At 47.9% G+C, this 15,873-nt stretch overlaps 3 protein-coding genes across 10 annotated transcripts; 2 read left to right on the top strand and 1 right to left on the bottom strand.

The window, feature by feature from the left end:
• The first annotated feature begins 22 nt into the window (after positions 1–22).
• On the top strand, positions 23–4,486 carry hexd (hexosaminidase d). Of its 2 annotated transcripts, none has more exons than XM_071473229.1 (13): positions 23–322; positions 429–577; positions 665–760; positions 843–958; positions 1,082–1,169; positions 1,250–1,414; positions 1,499–1,682; positions 2,322–2,393; positions 2,461–2,659; positions 2,997–3,158; positions 3,235–3,342; positions 3,623–3,712; positions 4,116–4,486. In XM_071473229.1, exons 3-13 carry the CDS (start codon positions 674–676, stop codon positions 4,285–4,287), a joined length of 1,443 nt encoding a protein of 480 aa, XP_071329330.1. In that variant the 5' UTR covers positions 23–322; positions 429–577; positions 665–673; the 3' UTR covers positions 4,288–4,486. The 2 variants fall into 2 exon arrangements, with proteins under 2 accessions (XP_071329330.1, XP_071329329.1); XM_071473228.1 differs by having other exon boundaries at positions 23–346.
• cybc1 (cytochrome b-245 chaperone 1) lies at positions 4,407–9,483 on the bottom strand. 4 transcript variants are annotated; one of them, XM_071473241.1, is made up of 7 exons: positions 9,351–9,483; positions 8,137–8,226; positions 6,263–6,350; positions 6,140–6,181; positions 5,872–6,042; positions 5,656–5,800; positions 4,407–5,202 (listed from the first exon to the last, which is right to left on the bottom strand). In XM_071473241.1, exons 3-7 carry the CDS (start codon positions 6,348–6,350, stop codon positions 5,058–5,060), a joined length of 591 nt encoding a protein of 196 aa, XP_071329342.1. In that variant the 5' UTR covers positions 8,137–8,226; positions 9,351–9,483; the 3' UTR covers positions 4,407–5,057. The 4 variants fall into 4 exon arrangements, with proteins under 4 accessions (XP_071329342.1, XP_071329340.1, XP_071329343.1 ...); XM_071473239.1 differs by lacking the exon at positions 9,351–9,483 and adding an exon at positions 8,603–8,671; XM_071473242.1 differs by lacking the exons at positions 5,656–5,800; positions 9,351–9,483 and adding an exon at positions 8,603–8,755.
• On the top strand, positions 8,106–15,843 carry narf (nuclear prelamin A recognition factor). 4 transcript variants are annotated; one of them, XM_071473227.1, is made up of 15 exons: positions 8,106–8,254; positions 8,803–8,875; positions 8,962–9,027; positions 9,371–9,499; positions 9,596–9,728; positions 9,966–10,100; positions 10,384–10,502; positions 11,316–11,445; positions 11,584–11,656; positions 11,925–12,062; positions 12,165–12,322; positions 12,422–13,763; positions 14,837–14,920; positions 15,000–15,308; positions 15,388–15,843. In XM_071473227.1, exons 2-12 carry the CDS (start codon positions 8,819–8,821, stop codon positions 12,667–12,669), a joined length of 1,386 nt encoding a protein of 461 aa, XP_071329328.1. In that variant the 5' UTR covers positions 8,106–8,254; positions 8,803–8,818; the 3' UTR covers positions 12,670–13,763; positions 14,837–14,920; positions 15,000–15,308; positions 15,388–15,843. The 4 variants fall into 4 exon arrangements, with proteins under 4 accessions (XP_071329328.1, XP_071329327.1, XP_071329326.1 ...); XM_071473226.1 differs by having other exon boundaries at positions 11,907–12,062; XM_071473225.1 differs by having other exon boundaries at positions 8,107–8,254; positions 8,706–8,875.
• The last annotated feature ends 30 nt before the right edge of the window (positions 15,844–15,873 follow it).

The raw sequence follows: 15,873 nt of genomic DNA, 5'->3' as shown, positions 1-15,873 counted from the left end.
CCCACCCATTGGCTCTCCACTTCCTGGTGGATGACTAACGGCCCACCCATTGGCTCTCCGGAAAAGAAAACAACGTTTTTATTGGGCCCGTTGAATTCGACTACAGCTATATTCAGATCCTGTGTGTGCTTTTAAACTCTTACGGCGGGTATCATGCTCTCTTCCATCCATTGCCCTTCCCGCTCAGACTAAACTAATCGATCGCCTACTCTTTATTTGCATTGAAACGACTGGGATCGACAGAGAGAATCGTCTCCTGTGCAAAAACCACCATTAGAAAACATCAACAAGGAAATTGTGACGCGTGTAACCCCTGGAGCACGTAAGTTTCATCTGGCCTGAACATGTAAATGAGAAACAATCTAAACAAAACATAATTTAACTCCACTAATCTACAAGACACTGGACTGATATCAGGATGATATCAGTCCGCGATAGGTGAAGCTCCGTCTGGTTGCATTTCGCCATTAAAACGAGGAAGAAGAAAAAAGGTGACCACGGTACATCAGCCTCATCCTCAGTCCCGTGTTCCGCCTTCGACACCTGTTTCCGGGTCCCACCTGGTCTCTCGCTCCTGGTAAGACAAACTGATCTGTTCAGTGTCAGACATGGACACACACCTGTACCTGCTGCTGTCAACATGAGGCTCTGCTCGTGTCCACAGTGAGACAAGATGCAGTATCCCCCATGGCCTGAAGGACAGAAGCTGGTGCACCTGGACCTGAAAGGTGCCCCTCCCAGAGCAGACTACCTGCACAAGGTAAGACCTGCTGAGACACATTTACACCTGAGTTACTGCTGAACTTCCTGTTTGCTGTCCACCCACGTGTTGATGTCCTCAGCTGATCGAGCTGTTCTCTGAGCTGGGAGCAGAGGGTCTGCTGGTGGAGTACGAGGACATGTTTCCTTATGAGGGGGAGCTGCAGCTGCTGCAGGCCACAGCACAGCCTGCGTACAGGTTGACTGTTCATCTGCCTGATCATTATTATAAAATTATGATCCTCACTGAGGGACAGACGGCTCACGCTGTGGTCACATCTGGTGTGTCATGAAGTCTCATTACTGTGCTGTGTGTTTTCAGCCGACAGGAAATATTATCTATGCAGGAGTTTGCCAGGTCTAAGTCCATGGAGGTCATCCCACTGGTGCAGACATTTGGTCACATGGAGGTGAGACAGACATCCTGCTCCCTGTTCAGTGTGGGATGGACCATCAGTCTGTGACCTGCCATCTGTGTCTTCTCTGTCAGTTTGTGTTGAAGCACCGGGCCCTGTGGGGCCTCAGGGAGGTGGCACACTGTGTGGGCACCCTGAATCCTCACAGAGAGGAGGGGCTGAGGCTGGTTATGGAGATGCTGAGGCAGGTGGTGGAGCTGCATCCAGGTGTGAACACTCTGCACATCGGAGCCGATGAGGTGAGGATGAGTCTCCTGTTGACCAGGTGTGTTCATCACTTCATCACTCAGGTATCAGCAGGTCTCTCATGTGCTCGTCCTCAGGTGTACATGCTTGGCGAGGGCGAGGAGTCAAAGCTATGGTTGGCTACACCTGGACGCACAGTGGAGCAGCTTTTCCTGAGTCATGTGACCAAGGTCACTAAGGCCATCAAGGAGGCATGGCCTCAAATGACCATCATCATGTGGGATGACATGATGAGAGGCATGAGCCAGGACACTCTGAAAGGTGAGGAACAAATGCAGGTAGGTCACACTAACACAGGTGTTACTGCAGCTTTAAACCCAGGTAACAAAGACGTACCTGGAGAGTCAGCTGATGATGTCAGAGTCTTCGCTCTCAGCATCAAGGAAACAGCTTCAGCTCCTCAGAAGACATTAATTCTGATCATGTGACATGAATGTCCTGATGAAGGAACTTTTTAAAGTGTTTGTACTTTACCTGAGGATTTTCACTTTATGCTGCTTCATACTTATTATACTACTGATTATATTATTATAAATTACTCCTCTACATTTAACTGACAACTGTAGTTACAACACAATTAGGGTTTTACACACAAAACGAAAATGATTTAATGAGAAGCTACAAACACTATGTAAATCCAGTTAACATTAGCTTCAGTTAAACAAAAGTAAAACTTATTCATCAGTATGTAAAACAACAGTGAGTCACTCGCTGCACTGGAGCATTGGTTCTTTCCCTGAAATTTCAGTGCTTCAGTGTGACTGTGGTACAGGGTTTTGCAGTAGCAGATAAGTGGATAATAACAGCATAGACGCAACAACAGGATTATTATTGTTCATTTGTGCGGACAAAGATAATATCACCTTGTTTTAATGAATTTGAATTACTTCTGTTAAACAGACAGTGGTCTCGTGGGACTCGTCCAGCCCATGTTGTGGGACTACACCCCTGATCTGGATGTGGACAGAACAGGTAGGAACCGTGTTCTCTGGTGTTGAACACTGGGCTTCGTGATGTCTGATGAGTCTGTGTCCAACAGTGTCTCTGCTGGAGAAGTACCACAGAGCCGGGCTGTTGCAGCTGTGGGCTGCCAGCTCCTTTAAAGGCTCCACCAATGTTCACACCTGTGTGCCCAGTACACAGAGACACCTGGACAACCATGTGCAGTGGCTGAAGGTGGCGGCTTCTCTACCTGCTGGTGTGAACCTGAAGGGCATCGCCCTCACAGGCTGGCAGAGGTGAGAACTCAACAGGTGTCGTCTACACTGACAGGTTTTAACACATTATTGTGTTGACTATGTATGTGTGTAAATATTTCTGTTGTGTATAAACTGTGGATGTGTTGGACAGAGCTGACCACAGAGGTAAGAACACTCAGGTAAGAACACACAGGTAAGAACACAGGGGGGAAAGAACAGCCTCCCCTCTCACCCTCAATCCATTCACATAGATGAACAGGTGAGAGCTATTTAGCACCTGTCCACAGACAGGACTGTACCTGCCTCCTCTGGGTGATGTCACACCTCAATTGATCAGGTCCAGTCCAGGTCTGAGCTCCGGTCCTGTCCCCATCAGGTACGACCACCTGTCGGTGCTGTGTGAGCTGATGCCGGTGGCGCTCCCGTCCCTCGCAGCCTGTCTGCAGACGCTGCTCCACGGTGGGCTGAGTGCTGAGGCTCAGAGCAGAGTCTCTGAGAGGCTGGGGGTGTCGTCGGTGGAGGTGGAGGCCATGGAGAGGTGAGGTCTGGTACTGTCTGATCCACGGCTCCGTCACTGTGCGGCATTCGAGTACCTGTTGGTTTTCCTCCTGCAGGAGCTCTGCAGAGGAGTCGCTGTTTCCAGGACGGAGGCTGGCTGAGCTCATCGTGGAGCTGAACGCTCTGCTCAACTCTGAGCACATCCGCTTTTTTGAAAACAGCATGTGAGTTAAATCTTCATCTCAAATGTCTCCTCTACCTCAGAGGAACATTCTGCTAGTTCACCTGACACCAGTCGGAAGTTAGCTTAGCTTAGCATAGAGACAGGCAATAGGGTAAACAGCAAGTCTGTGGGCTGTGTCATACAAGCACAGGGACTTCCTGTAGACCAGGACCTGCTCAGCAACAAAGTGTCAAATGTTCCTGTAGGCTGACATCACTGATGATGTCACTGATCTGTGCAGTGGTGTAGCAGAACAGCTGATCGGTGTGTTTCTACTGCAGGGTCGTGAGAGGTTGGTTCAGTCCCTACCAGCGACAGAGGAGGATGGTGACCCCCCTCATCACCATGACGATTCACAGCCAAGCCTCAGCGTAAGACACTGTTGTGATCAATGAGTGTTTGGGTAAAGTCTGTGTGGAGACATTATTCAGAGAATACAGCTGAAATGTGTCTGATATTTCAGGATCTGAGTATTGTCTCAGCAGCTGATCAGTTTTTATCTGTCAATAAAAATCTGATCAATTAATACAGATGTTTTAACCTGGTTTAGATATTGTTCATCAGCCTCAGCTGCCCTTTTTGGTTCATGCTAATTAGCAAATGTAAGCATCCTAAAATGCTAAGCTAACAGGGCAAACATTATTTGAGAAACATCAGTCGCTTCCTCACCCTGTCACTCTCTTACCCACTCACCTTCTCACTCACTTTGTCACCCTCTCTCTCTGTCACCCTCTCACCCTGTGTCTGACCCTCCTGCTGCTCACCTGTCCTCAGGTACGTGACCACGCTGCAGCAGAAGGTGGAGGCGGTGAAGGAGGAGATGGTTCGTCTTTACCCAGAGTCCTCGGCTCAGGAGTGGATAGAGGAGCACGTCAGCCCGGTGCTGACTCCTCTGCAGAGGATCACAGAGGACGTCATGGCCTGTGTGCAGGAGATGGTGCCGTAGACTCAAACTCACTCATTCATTCATTCATCTCTCTCATTTGAATCCATGTTGATTCAGTGATTGTTGAACTAACAGCTGATTGTTGCTCAGAACAGAAGGAGCGTGATTAACAGACTTGGTTCATGTACACGTCACTTTTATATAATTCTTTTACATGTATGAAAATCAACAGAGAAAATAAAATCAACAGTTAAAGAAACATTTTTTTCGTCATCAGCCTGATTCAGTCCAGAGAAGAAACTGTTGTTTTCCTGAGATTCAGTCTTTGGTTCACAAACATGTTAAAGACAGAGCAGCTGAATATTTCACACATCATCGTCGGAGCTGAGCTCGTCCTCACAGTTTACTGTCGTCAGGTTCCAGCAGGAGCCTGTGAGCTGGGGGGTCCAGAGAGCTGTGGGAACAGCTCTGACTTCCACATAAACAGTTATTAGCTCAGTAGGAGGCACAGTGAATGTGTGTGGAGTGAATCCTCAAACAGTCATTAGACGTGATGAGTGACAGGAGACGTCTTCTTCAAGTCTGCATGAGGAACATTTCTCACCCTGGTTTACATGAAAATAAAAAACTTTTTGCTGTCAGCTGCTTTAACCTTAACTCAGACACAAACAGAAATAAACTGTGTAAGGAGCCATTTAAAAAGCCGACACCCTCAGTGTTACATGCACATGCTTACAGTCTAACATGGAATGAAGGCCCCACTAAACAACAGCCCCTTAGTGATGCCATAATGCCCCCAACTCAATCCACCCACAGCCACAGAGTTAGACTCAGAGTTCATCAGCTTCATCATTTGAATCACTGCTGTTGTCCAGAGAGTCTTCCTCCCCTCCGTACTCTTCCTCCTGCTGCCTGCGCTGCTTCTCCTCCAGCTCCAAGAAACGCTTCAGCAGTGCCGCCACGGCCTCCACGTCACTGACAGGAAGAGAGATACAGCTGAGACCACAGAACATGACACACTGACTCCTCTCAGTCATGTGACCAGAGACACCTCACTGATGGTGATGTGAATAACAGTCGGTTATCCAGGCTGATGGTGTGAATCTGAACGTATGGAAGATAAACAGGTTCATCTCATGACTCCTGACAGATCAGATTATGTTTGATCAGATGATGTTTGTTTCACTGAATCTGAAAAACTTAAGACTCAAACACTTTTCTTCTGTTTTAACTGAAATGAACCAAAAATCATCTCAGTGTAGTTTTACATCAGCAGCTGATCTGAGGAGGAAGTTTACAGTATGCACACACACACACACCTTTAGACTGTGTGGAGCTTGAACTTATCGCGTTAGTTCTACCAATACCACTTGTCTACTGTCCACTCTGACTCATCTCTATACATGATGTGATCGTGCTGATACCTACCTGCGTCCTCCCAGTGTGGCACTCTGAGTGAGGGGGTAGGAGAAGCCTGCGGCCAAACGCAGCATCAGCAGGTAACCCTTCCCCAAATACCGCACCCTCTCCTCTTGGACGCAGATATCACACAGCTGTGTCAGGTCCAACACGACTGAGAGAGAGAGGAGCAGAAGATGGAACTCTAACATCTCGGATCAGACACTCTGACTGTGCAGTACTCACTTTTCTCCTGCCCCTTCCTCCACAGCGTCAGCACAGAAGCATACAAGCTGATGGTCTTGAGCTCAATCAGGTTTTTAGTTTTGTCAAACACGGCGTCCTCCCATTCCTCCATGTTCTGCATGGCCACGAACAGACAGCCAGTCACGTAGAAGAGCTTCCACAGGAGGCTGTCTGCAGGGTTCACACCACAGAGAACAAAGAGCACATGTGAAGGTTGATGTTGATGAACGACCAGAAAGACCAGACTCGTTGGATTCAGTCGGTGTACCTGAGCTGTAGTATGCAGCCGCCAACCCCACAGACACGATACCTGCAATAACGAGAGGCTTCTTAGGAGGAGACACAAGGACAGAGCAGAGGAGCTGGTTCACGATGACAGAAACACACTCACCAACCAGGAGAGACCATGAGCGGAGGCCCGGGCATCTCCTCAGGTGGAGCAGGGTGGAGCTGTGCTCCTCCACTGTCATGTATCCCATCTGAGCAGACGCAAGGATATCAGTCATATACTTCATGTACGAAAAGCTCCTTTTACCTGAGCGCAATGCACCTGCCTTAAAGGGCCAGTTCACTAAAGTAGACACATGGTGCCCAGATACTTGACGACACCTGAATCTAATACAGGAAATGATGTTTAAACAATCAACAGTAACACATCTGGATTACCAACCAACAGCTGGAGCAACTGTCCCTGGGCCCCAGAACTTCATGGCCAATAACAGGTTTAACATCACTTGTTCTGAAGAAACACCTCAAGACCTTGGATTGGTTCATTTCACAATAAAAGGTCGAAATGTTTTCTGTTTTCTACACTGTGACATTTCTAAGATCATTTTCATCCATTTTGTACTGACTGATTGATTGATTGATCCTTCATTAGAAGTAAGAGCACAGGTTATTTCCAGTGAGGTCCTGTCTTGACACAGCTCAGCTGTGTGTACATGTAGTTGTAAGACCCTCATTATTTTCAGTTTGTCTGTTGCATATTTCTAAATTAATGTGTTTAATTACCACACAGCAAATCTGGGCCCCAGCAGAGAGCAGGAGTAACAGGAGTGAACAGGGACCCAGAACCAGGGCCCCCAAACAGGTTAATCCAGCCGGTCTGTCCTCAACCATGTCTCAGTTACTCAGCACAATCCTTCCATTTCCATCAAAGCTGTCTTCTACATGAAGAAATAGTCCCACAGCTAAAACCTGGACATTAAAAAGCTCTTTGATCATCCAGAGAAACAGACAGTGACTGGCTGTTACGATGGATCCATCAAGGAAACGACAGACAACACATTTGATCTCATTTCTCGCAGTGACTGTCCAGTTTGAGGATCCACTGTAACACTGGGAAAGACGGGGGTTAGTTTCTCCTTCACAGCCGATCGAGAGGTTTTAGAGTCCGGTCTGTTCTCTGAGATCAGCGACAATCACCTGAAGTCCTTTTTAATGCAAACTTAACGTGTTTTCCATCATTGTTCTGTGGCTCCTCTACTACAGATAAACCCCCTGAGCCGAACCTGTCGGACGTTAATGATGAGTAGAAACATGTTGATTACCTTTGAAATAATTAGTAAAATACAGCCCTGGTTTCTCTGACATTGAACTCGTGAGGTGGGACCGTGTTCTGCCTGTTTCTGGCCGGCAGGTGTCGCTGTGTTAACACGAACGGTCAGAAACGAACCTGTTCTTGGAGCATTTCGATGAAGCTGTTCATGAAGCTTCATCTCACCTTCACACTCACCTTTCACTCTGAAACGTTTCTGAAGATTCCCGCCAACGAGATAAAACAAAGCAGCATCCGTGTGCACGCAGCCCGTGAACTATGGGGAAGTGCTCCTCACGCCGCCGCTGCCCGAGCGGGCGGCGCTTCCTTCCTGGATCAGTCAGCGCCGATTGGACGGGTTTCTTTTCACGCTGCCTTCAAAATAAAAGCCTAAACATGTGCATCTAAAAGAGGGGGTGTATCTGTCGGTGTGTTCAGTTTACTACACAAACCTCTCCTCTAAAACAGAGAGAAACGTTTAAAACATCACAAAGATTCTTCCGTTTTGTACAGAACAGGATCAGCTTGTCCATTATTTTGACCGCTCCGTCAGCGCATGCGCTCAGGACGCGCCGGGGTGTACAATGGAGTCGGACGTATTTAGGCAACAGTGGCATGAACGTTAGCGGCTGTGGTCTCTGGTGAAATAACCCCACAGCTGGATGTCGGTGGTGGCGCCGTCCACAGACGACTGGACCTGAGCGAAGCGGAGAGTCGGCTGAGTTCACCTGCTGGTGTCGGTCCTGCGGTCCTCCGGTCCTCCGGTCCTCCGGTCCTCCGCAGCGGCTGTGTCCTCTGCAGCTCCTCTTCGTCTTTGTCTGAGAGCAGAGGATCAGAAACCGTCCGGTGAGTTACCCCGGATTTACCTTGTACAACAACACACAGACACACAGGCAAGGCCATTGCATCACATCACATTACATTACATTACACTACAGTCATGACAGTCATTATTCAGCACCAGGCCTTTAAACTGGAGCATATTTTGAACCGGTTAATAATCATGTTGCTGTGTTTATCCCACAGTTTCTGACACTGTGACTCCACAGTAAATAATTCAGCTCAGTTTATCATCACAGGCTGGAATGTTGTTGATTCAGTATAAATGTGGTTTTCATGTGATCACAGCCTCAGTCCAGACCTGAACCAGGATCTGGGGGATCTGTTTGTGTTAGCTCTGTGTCTGTAATTAACCTGAGCCAGTGTTAATGACAGGATACTGGTTTGTGTGCAGTGTAAGTTTCCCATCATCATCATCATCATCATCAGGCTGTTGTGTTTCTGATGGGTGGAGCAGGCTCATCACGTCACTGCTGCAGAGGCTGGTGATCTGCACCTGGAGGCTGCTGCTGTCTGCACATGTACATAACAGACATCTCATCACTACCTTACAGAGAACCACAGAGGAAGATGTCAGAGGTCAACGTAGGAAAGCGGAAGGAGAAGTGTGAGAACTGCACCAAACAGGTGAAACTATGGATCTGACATCTGTCTTTTCTCTTATTGATCCTGGATCAGAAAAACTTTTTAATTGATTATCAATCTGCTCACAGTGCAACAAGAAACAGAGCGATGAAGGAGCCGCCTCACAGCCGGAGAGACAGGAAGTCAATGGACAGGTAACTGTTCACTTCAGAACTGGAGATCAAGGAAAGTGTTTCACCTGTGAGTCATGAGGAAGAGTACTTCACCTGTGAGCAGGTGTATGAAGTTTATGGCTCTGGATGGGCAAAATAAAATATAAATAAAATAAATAAAATAAAAATAAACCCTGATGATGTCATCACACACACATTTTATGACAGAAAACCTATACTGTACCTGTGGAGTTGAAAAGATGTGAGCTTTAACCAGGTGTGGAGGGTTTAAGAAAACATCCTACACACTCTGGGACTGAACGTCAGGATATCTCAGTTGTGATGTGAGGAGCCGTGTGACTCACCTGTCCTCTTGTCCCCTCAGGTGAGTGAAGGGCCCCAGGTGTTGCTGAGTGCCTGTCTGTCCTGTGACGGCTGTCTGTCAGAGGAGGAGAGCCTGAAGATATCTCAGCAGAGCCTGGAGGAAGTGGAGCGGGTCCTGGACAACAATAAGGTTCACTACACAACCAGCCGCCCTCTGGTCTTGTTGTGCGCTGTATGACACAGGAGCTCACTCTGTGTTGTGTACATTGTGTGTCTGTCCTCTCAGAGGTGTGACGTGTCGAAGCACAAGGTGCTGGTTGCCTCAGTTTGTCCACAGTCGCTGCCTTTCTTCGCTGTGAAGTTGGGTATGGACGTGAGCGCCGCCGCCCTCAGGCTGTGTGGCTTCCTGAAGAGTTTGGGTGAGCTGCTGCATTCACGGTCACGTCCGAGTCTGATCTGGATCAGTGTGAGGGCCACAGAGGAGGTTCTGGTTCTGGTCTCCCTGTGTGCTCCTCAGCAGTCACTAGAGACAGGCTGAGCTCAGTGTTCATTGATTCTCATTTCGTTCACATCGTGTCCTGAGGGATCGTGACCTCCGCGCTGTGTGTGTCTGGTCAGCCTCACTCAGCCTCTGCTCTCTGGATGTTGTTCTGCAGGAGTCCAGTTTGTGTTTGACACCAGTCTGGCAGCAGGATTCAGTATCATCGAGAGCCAGAAGGAGTTTGTTCAGAGGTACCGCAGGAGGCACCACGACCCCCACGCCCTGCCCATGTTCACCTCCTCCTGCCCAGGTAAACCTCCCCTCCTCCACCATGACCCCCCACACCCAACTGAACAGTTAGTTCATCATCAGGGAGACAGAGCCCGGTCTGGTGATATCAGAGAGGAGCTGGAGAAGACAGATAGACTCTGCTGTAACCACACCCTCATCAGAGATAAGGTGGGAGGGGTCAGTGGGTCAGGGAGGGGCACCGGTGTCTGCACATGAGAGTCATCAACAGGGTCTGTCTCTGCTGCAGCAGTAAGATTACTTTACTAACACCTGTGTGTGTGTGTGTGTGTGTGTGTGGACAGGGTGGATCCGGTACTCAGAGCGGGTCCTGGGCAGTCTGGTGACCCCTCATATCTGCACAGCCAGGTCTCCTCAGCAGATCATGGGCTGTCTGGTCAAAGACTTCTTCTGTACGCAGCAGGTGAGTGGGACTAGTTAACAGGTAAGTTAACTACTTACCAGTTAACCTGTCAGTGATGTTTCTGATGAAGTAGGTGGAGCCAATAAAAACAACAAACACTGTAAGTTGTGTGTATCAGACACAAAGTGATGACATCACAAAGTATTATGGCTGTTCTGTGACTGAGTGGAGAGGTCAAAGGTCAAAGCTGTGTAACTTCCCCTGCTGAGGTGTAACTACCTCTACTGAGATGTAACTTCCCCTACTGAGGTGTACCTGCCCCTGCCAAGGTGTAACTGTTCCTGCCGAGGTGTAACTGCCCCTGCTAATAATGCAGTAATGGTTGAACTAAAACCTGGTTTACTCAGACCTGGTTTAGGTTTTGGTGGAGGGTCTGTGTGGTCTCTGGTCTGTGGTTGATCAGAATTTGAGTCAGATATTAATTCATTAATGAACACATTGATCAGTGATCGGCAGTTTGGTAATAGTTTAATCTGTTTATCAGACAGTGAAGGTGATTCAACACACTCTGAGGTTATTAAAGGTCAAAGGTCAGTGTGTCGTTCAGCCTGGTCCAGTTTTATCTGAACTCGCTCTGAACCAGTTTCAGTTGTAGTTCATCACTGAGACGAAGCAGAGTCACACAGATCCTCCACAGAAACCAGTCGGAGGTCAGAGGTCGGATGTGGTCTAGATAAAGAGGCGGAGGTTTGTCTGTCACAGCTGGTCTGACTGTAGAAGCTACTGCACGAGTCTTCACAGTCGTTCTACACGTCCTGCCTCATTAAGTCGTTTCTTCATCTCCTCCTCCTCCTCCGCCTCCGTCTCCCACAGAAGCTGAATCCAGACCAGGTCTACCATGTGGTGGTGGCTCCCTGCTTCGATAAGAAGCTGGAGGCTGTCAGAGAGGAGTTCTGCAACAGCCTGCTGGACACCAGAGACGTGGACTGTGTCCTCACCTCAGGTTAGGACCTGTCTGTCTCATACACTGCTGCTCATCCCCCTCCTCCTCCTTCCTCTCCTCCTCTTCCTCCTCCTGATCCCCCTCCTGCCCCCCCCATTCTTCTGGTAGTAAATGTAACACTGACATTGGATGTTTCAGGGGAGATCTATCACCTGATGGAGCAGAAGAAGGTCTCACTGCAGGACCTGGACTCTGTTCCACTGGATCAAGTGTGAGTAGAGGAACCAGGTTTCTTCTGTTTGTCACCTCACATAGACTGACCCGGTCTGGATCAGTCTGGATCAGTCTGGATCAGGATCAGACTGATCCAGACTGATCCAGACCGGGTCTGTCTGCTTTGACTGTCTTCAGGACAGTGTAACTGATAACTCCTCCTCCTGAGCTGATCTGTTCACAGTCGATCCAGTTGATTCAATATTGAATATTGATTAGAAAAACTGGCTGCGTTGTTGTCAGAGTAGTTGTCATGGTGACTGCAGGCTTGGAGAGGCGGGAGACACGGCACTGGCGAGGCATGAGGGCCGAGGATCTGAAGGTTTCCTGGAACACGTGTTCAAACACGCTGCCAAAGAGCTGTTTGGTCTGGAGGTCCATGAGATCACATACAAGACCCTCAGGTGAGACGCACCTGGTTCTGGTCCTGTGAAGGACAGTTCGTCTCTGATGGTCGTCTCTGAGCCTCAGTGTGTGAATGCTGTCTTCCTGTTGCTGTTTCACAGGAACCGAGACTTCCAGGAAGTGACCCTGGAGCGGGACGGAGAGACTCTGCTGCAGTTTGCTGCCGTCTATGGTTTCAGGAACATCCAGACCCTGGTCCACCGGATGAGGAAGGGTCGTGTGCCATACCAGCTGGTGGAGGTCCTGTCCTGCCCAGGAGGTAACGCACTGTTTTAACTTCACTGTGTCAGTCCTGAAACATGTAGTTCTGCTCAGCTGATGTAACCCCCCCCCCCCCCCCCCCCATCCGTCTAATCAGGGTGCTTGAGTGGCCGTGGTCAGGCGGAGAGCGAGGTGGGAGGACGGGTGGATAAAGCCCTGGTCCAGCAGATGGAGGACACCTACAGCAGCCTGCCGGTCCGCCTCCCTGAGGTCAACCCTGCCCTGCAGACCCTGTATCAGGACTGGCTGCAGGGCCAGGACTCCCCACAGGCCAGCATGCTGCTGCACACCCAGTACAGAAACCAGGGTCAGGGCCACGGTCAGCCCCCCCACATGCAGTGGTGATTACTGCTGAGACACAGGGGTTGGATGAGGACCGCCTCTGCTCGGTCCTGATTCTGCTCGGACCATCTCCTGGATCCTGCTGCCTCCTCGAGGGACACGTTGAGGGGAGGGACTGGTGCAGTGCTTCATCTGACCACAGGGGGGCGACGTCTGTATGCAGAGAACTCGGGTCCAGAGTCCAGAATAACAGACTGCAGCAGCGATGTCACTACGCTGCTCTGAAAATGACTGATCAAATAAATTAGGTACAGAGTCGTCTGATTGGCCAGAAATCAGGAAATCTGGAGCAAGTGTGAAGACCAATGAAGAGTGTGAGGATGATGATGGTTGAACTGTGGACAGGTTTTACTGTGTTGTCGTCTCCACTCTTCCTCTGTGTTCAGCTATGCAACAGTCAGTCAGTGGAAAGTTCTGTATGACCCTGGAGGTCAAAGGTCAGAGAGTGGCGGGTTAATCCGTCCCAGTGCAGAGTCGTTATTTTAATGGTACAAGATGATTTTGTTTATTATCACTTTGTTTTATCAAACATGTTCATGTCGCTCACTGAACAGCCTCCTGTTCTTCATGTGTTCATAAGGAAACATTCATGTGAAAACTGTGACTTCCTGCAGGAAACCTACCACAATAAAACACTTCACTCAAATAACATTTCACAATAATGGAAAGAGTTGTCATTGGTCGTCACCTGGCTGACCTCTCACCTGTCCTCTTCTGTCTGACTGTCTGTTGCTGTCACGTGATCACAGGTATCTGCGGTTTATTAGGAACACCTGACACTAAAACTGATACAGAGCAGTCAATCAATCAGTCACTAATATATTGTTGTTATTGAAATTACTTTGGAGATGTTGATTCAACTTCATGATCATTTTTCATTTTCATTTCAGACTGTGTTAGCGTTAACGAGGTGCTAATAAACTACTGACTGACTGTGTATGCTTATATAAACACTGAACTTTGATCTTTCACTCTGTCTGGAGCATATCTCTCCGCCTTGTCCCGCCTTTCTTTCTTTCACTTTTCCTCAATCCATTCAGTCGCTTCACCTGTGCAGGTGTTCACCACACCTCTTTGGGAATCCCCAAAGAAACAAGGTAAGTTAGACCAGGATCCTCTGTCACTCTCCTTCATCTCTGTCCTCAGGAGGAAGCAGCGTGAGGTAGGTCCTGTTCACTCATCTGTTCTGCTTCTGTTTCAGCAGGAAACATTGATTCAAACAAACACTTCTATTGCAGTGATCTCAACAGGTCTCTTTCAGGTGCAGGTGTGTGAGTGTGTGTGTGTCTGTGTCTGTTGTAGCTCCAAACTTACTGCTGATAGTGACTGAAAATCAGCATCACAGCTAAGTACACGTGTTTGTTTATTTGCTCAGAATGATTTTTAAGAACTACTCCAGTATCTTTGCACAGAACCTGTAGAACCCAGTAGAACACAGACATTGTACAGGAGCAACGACTGGTTTAACCTTAGCAATGTTCTTCATGTGTATGTATGATGTATGTAAAATCTTAATCTGAATAGAGGAGATTTACCAGTTAATCCAAATAGTCAGTTGTAGAATTATTACTAACTCTGGGGTAAAGAACAATATCTGCCTCTGATGGGGTAAAAGAAGGACTCACAACACATCTGCTTTTACTGAGACAGTGAGTTTATAAGATGCTGATGGAAGAGAAAACAGATACTTTGTCATCTAAAGTTCACAATTAAAAAAAAAAATAGCCCTTTACAATAAGAGAGGTCACATGACACCTGATGAGCTCCATCAGACTCACCTGCAGTTAATCATGACAACAATGATCACGGACAGTTTACCTGCAGTCACATGATACAGCTGTTTAACATGATGGTCATACATGACCTACATGTTTTTCTCTTGGCTGTTCAGAGACTGACAAGTGAGCACCAGGTGAAGTAGTCCAGTGTTTCTGTGTCACTTCCATGGTCTGTGAAGCTCTGGCTTCAGGGTCAACAGTCGGTCTCTGTCTGAACTCTGAACTGTCTGCACCATATCAACGTGGTCTCATTGTATCAGACCTTCATCTTCATCTTCATCAGAGAAAACAGCTGGGACGAGAACTGTGATCAGCTCATAGAGCCACAGACCATTAACTAGAGGAGCACAGGGGCCTCAGTTCTAACCTCCTGTCTCTCTCTCTCTCTGAAGGATCCAGGATGTCCAGACTGAGGACGTGTTGGTCTCTGCTCTGTGCTGCTGCTGTTCTCCACAGCAGAGCCTCTTCAGATGAAGGTATTTAGTCACTGAATCTGTTCGTAACATTAATGAACTGTAGACACTTAACGAACCAGGACTTTCTGTCTTCCTGCAGCAGTGATACTAGAGTGTCAGGAACCAGAGGAGGTGAAGGCTGGAGGAACTGTGACTATCACCTGTACTGTTCGTTACAACCTGGATAATCCAAACTGTAAAGTTGAGAATGTAACCTGCAGTAACACAAACACCAACATATCGTATCACAACTGGAAAGTGGACAATCCCACTGCAATGTCACTGAACATCTCAAATGTCAAGAGAAGTGAAAACTACACCATGAAAGTTCAGACAGACTGTGGCAGTGATGAGTGCAGTGTCTCTGTCTCTGTCACTGTCACAGCTCAATCCCCTGTTGTTGGACCAGGTGAGTGGTGTGTGTGTGTGGTGAAAGTCTTGATTGTATTTAACCCACAGGTGATGACAGGTGTGTTTGGTGTTGCCAGGTGAAGTCATCCCCGCTGTCTGGGCTCTCTGTGTGACGTTCACTGTCATCTGCTTCGTTCTGTATTTTCTTTTTGGAACCAAGAGAGGAAAAAAAGTCATCAGACTCGTGACGATGGACACCGACACTGAGCTGGTGGCTAAAGCCCTCCTGATCCCTGACCCCTGACCCCTGACCACATCTGTAATCTTTGTTTAAACTTCTGTGTGGGGGTATCCCCCCAGCTTCCTCCATCTGAAACATCATCCTGTCATTTATCATTTCTTACAATTTCAGTAATCTTTGATGTCTTTATACAGACTGATCAATATAAATATGATGATTAGTGTTTTTACAGACTGATCAATAGAAATATGATGATTAGTGTTTTTACAGACTGATCAATGTGAATGATTAGTGTTTGATCCATGTAAATACTGTGTGATGATTTAATGTGATTAAACTGATGAACCCTGAATGTGAAGAGTCTGTCCTCCCTGAAACACAC

Source organism: Trachinotus anak, unplaced genomic scaffold, assembly GCF_046630095.1.
Source record: "Trachinotus anak isolate AG129_WGS33_773 ecotype Australia unplaced genomic scaffold, CSIRO_AGI_Tana_v1 ptg000048l, whole genome shotgun sequence".
Classification (NCBI taxonomy): Eukaryota; Metazoa; Chordata; class Actinopteri; order Carangiformes; family Carangidae; genus Trachinotus; species Trachinotus anak.
The sequence above is the reverse complement of the archived record's forward strand: the minus strand, read 5'-3'. Positions and strand labels throughout refer to the sequence as shown.

Bases quoted from the DNA above. Each gene is read 5' to 3' on its own strand.
- narf (XM_071473224.1), top strand. From the start codon at position 8,768: ATGTACATAACAGACATCTCATCACTACCTTACAGAGAACCACAGAGG. The intron at 10,101-10,383 runs GTAAACCTCCCC...GTGTGTGGACAG, and splicing joins GTTCACCTCCTCCTGCCCAG to GGTGGATCCGGTACTCAGAG. The intron at 10,503-11,315 runs GTGAGTGGGACT...CGTCTCCCACAG, and splicing joins ACTTCTTCTGTACGCAGCAG to AAGCTGAATCCAGACCAGGT.
- cybc1 (XM_071473239.1), bottom strand. From the start codon at position 8,671: ATGATGATGATGATGATGGGAAACTTACACTGCACACAAACCAGTATC. The intron at 8,227-8,602 runs GTTAATTACAGA...CTCTGCTCTCAG, and splicing joins TGTCATTAACACTGGCTCAG to ACAAAGACGAAGAGGAGCTG. The intron at 5,203-5,655 runs GTAGGTATCAGC...TCTTCCTGTCAG, and splicing joins GCCACACTGGGAGGACGCAG to TGACGTGGAGGCCGTGGCGG.
- hexd (XM_071473229.1), top strand. From the start codon at position 674: ATGCAGTATCCCCCATGGCCTGAAGGACAGAAGCTGGTGCACCTGGAC. The intron at 959-1,081 runs GTTGACTGTTCA...GTGTGTTTTCAG, and splicing joins ACAGCACAGCCTGCGTACAG to CCGACAGGAAATATTATCTA. The intron at 3,343-3,622 runs GTGAGTTAAATC...TTTCTACTGCAG, and splicing joins CGCTTTTTTGAAAACAGCAT to GGTCGTGAGAGGTTGGTTCA.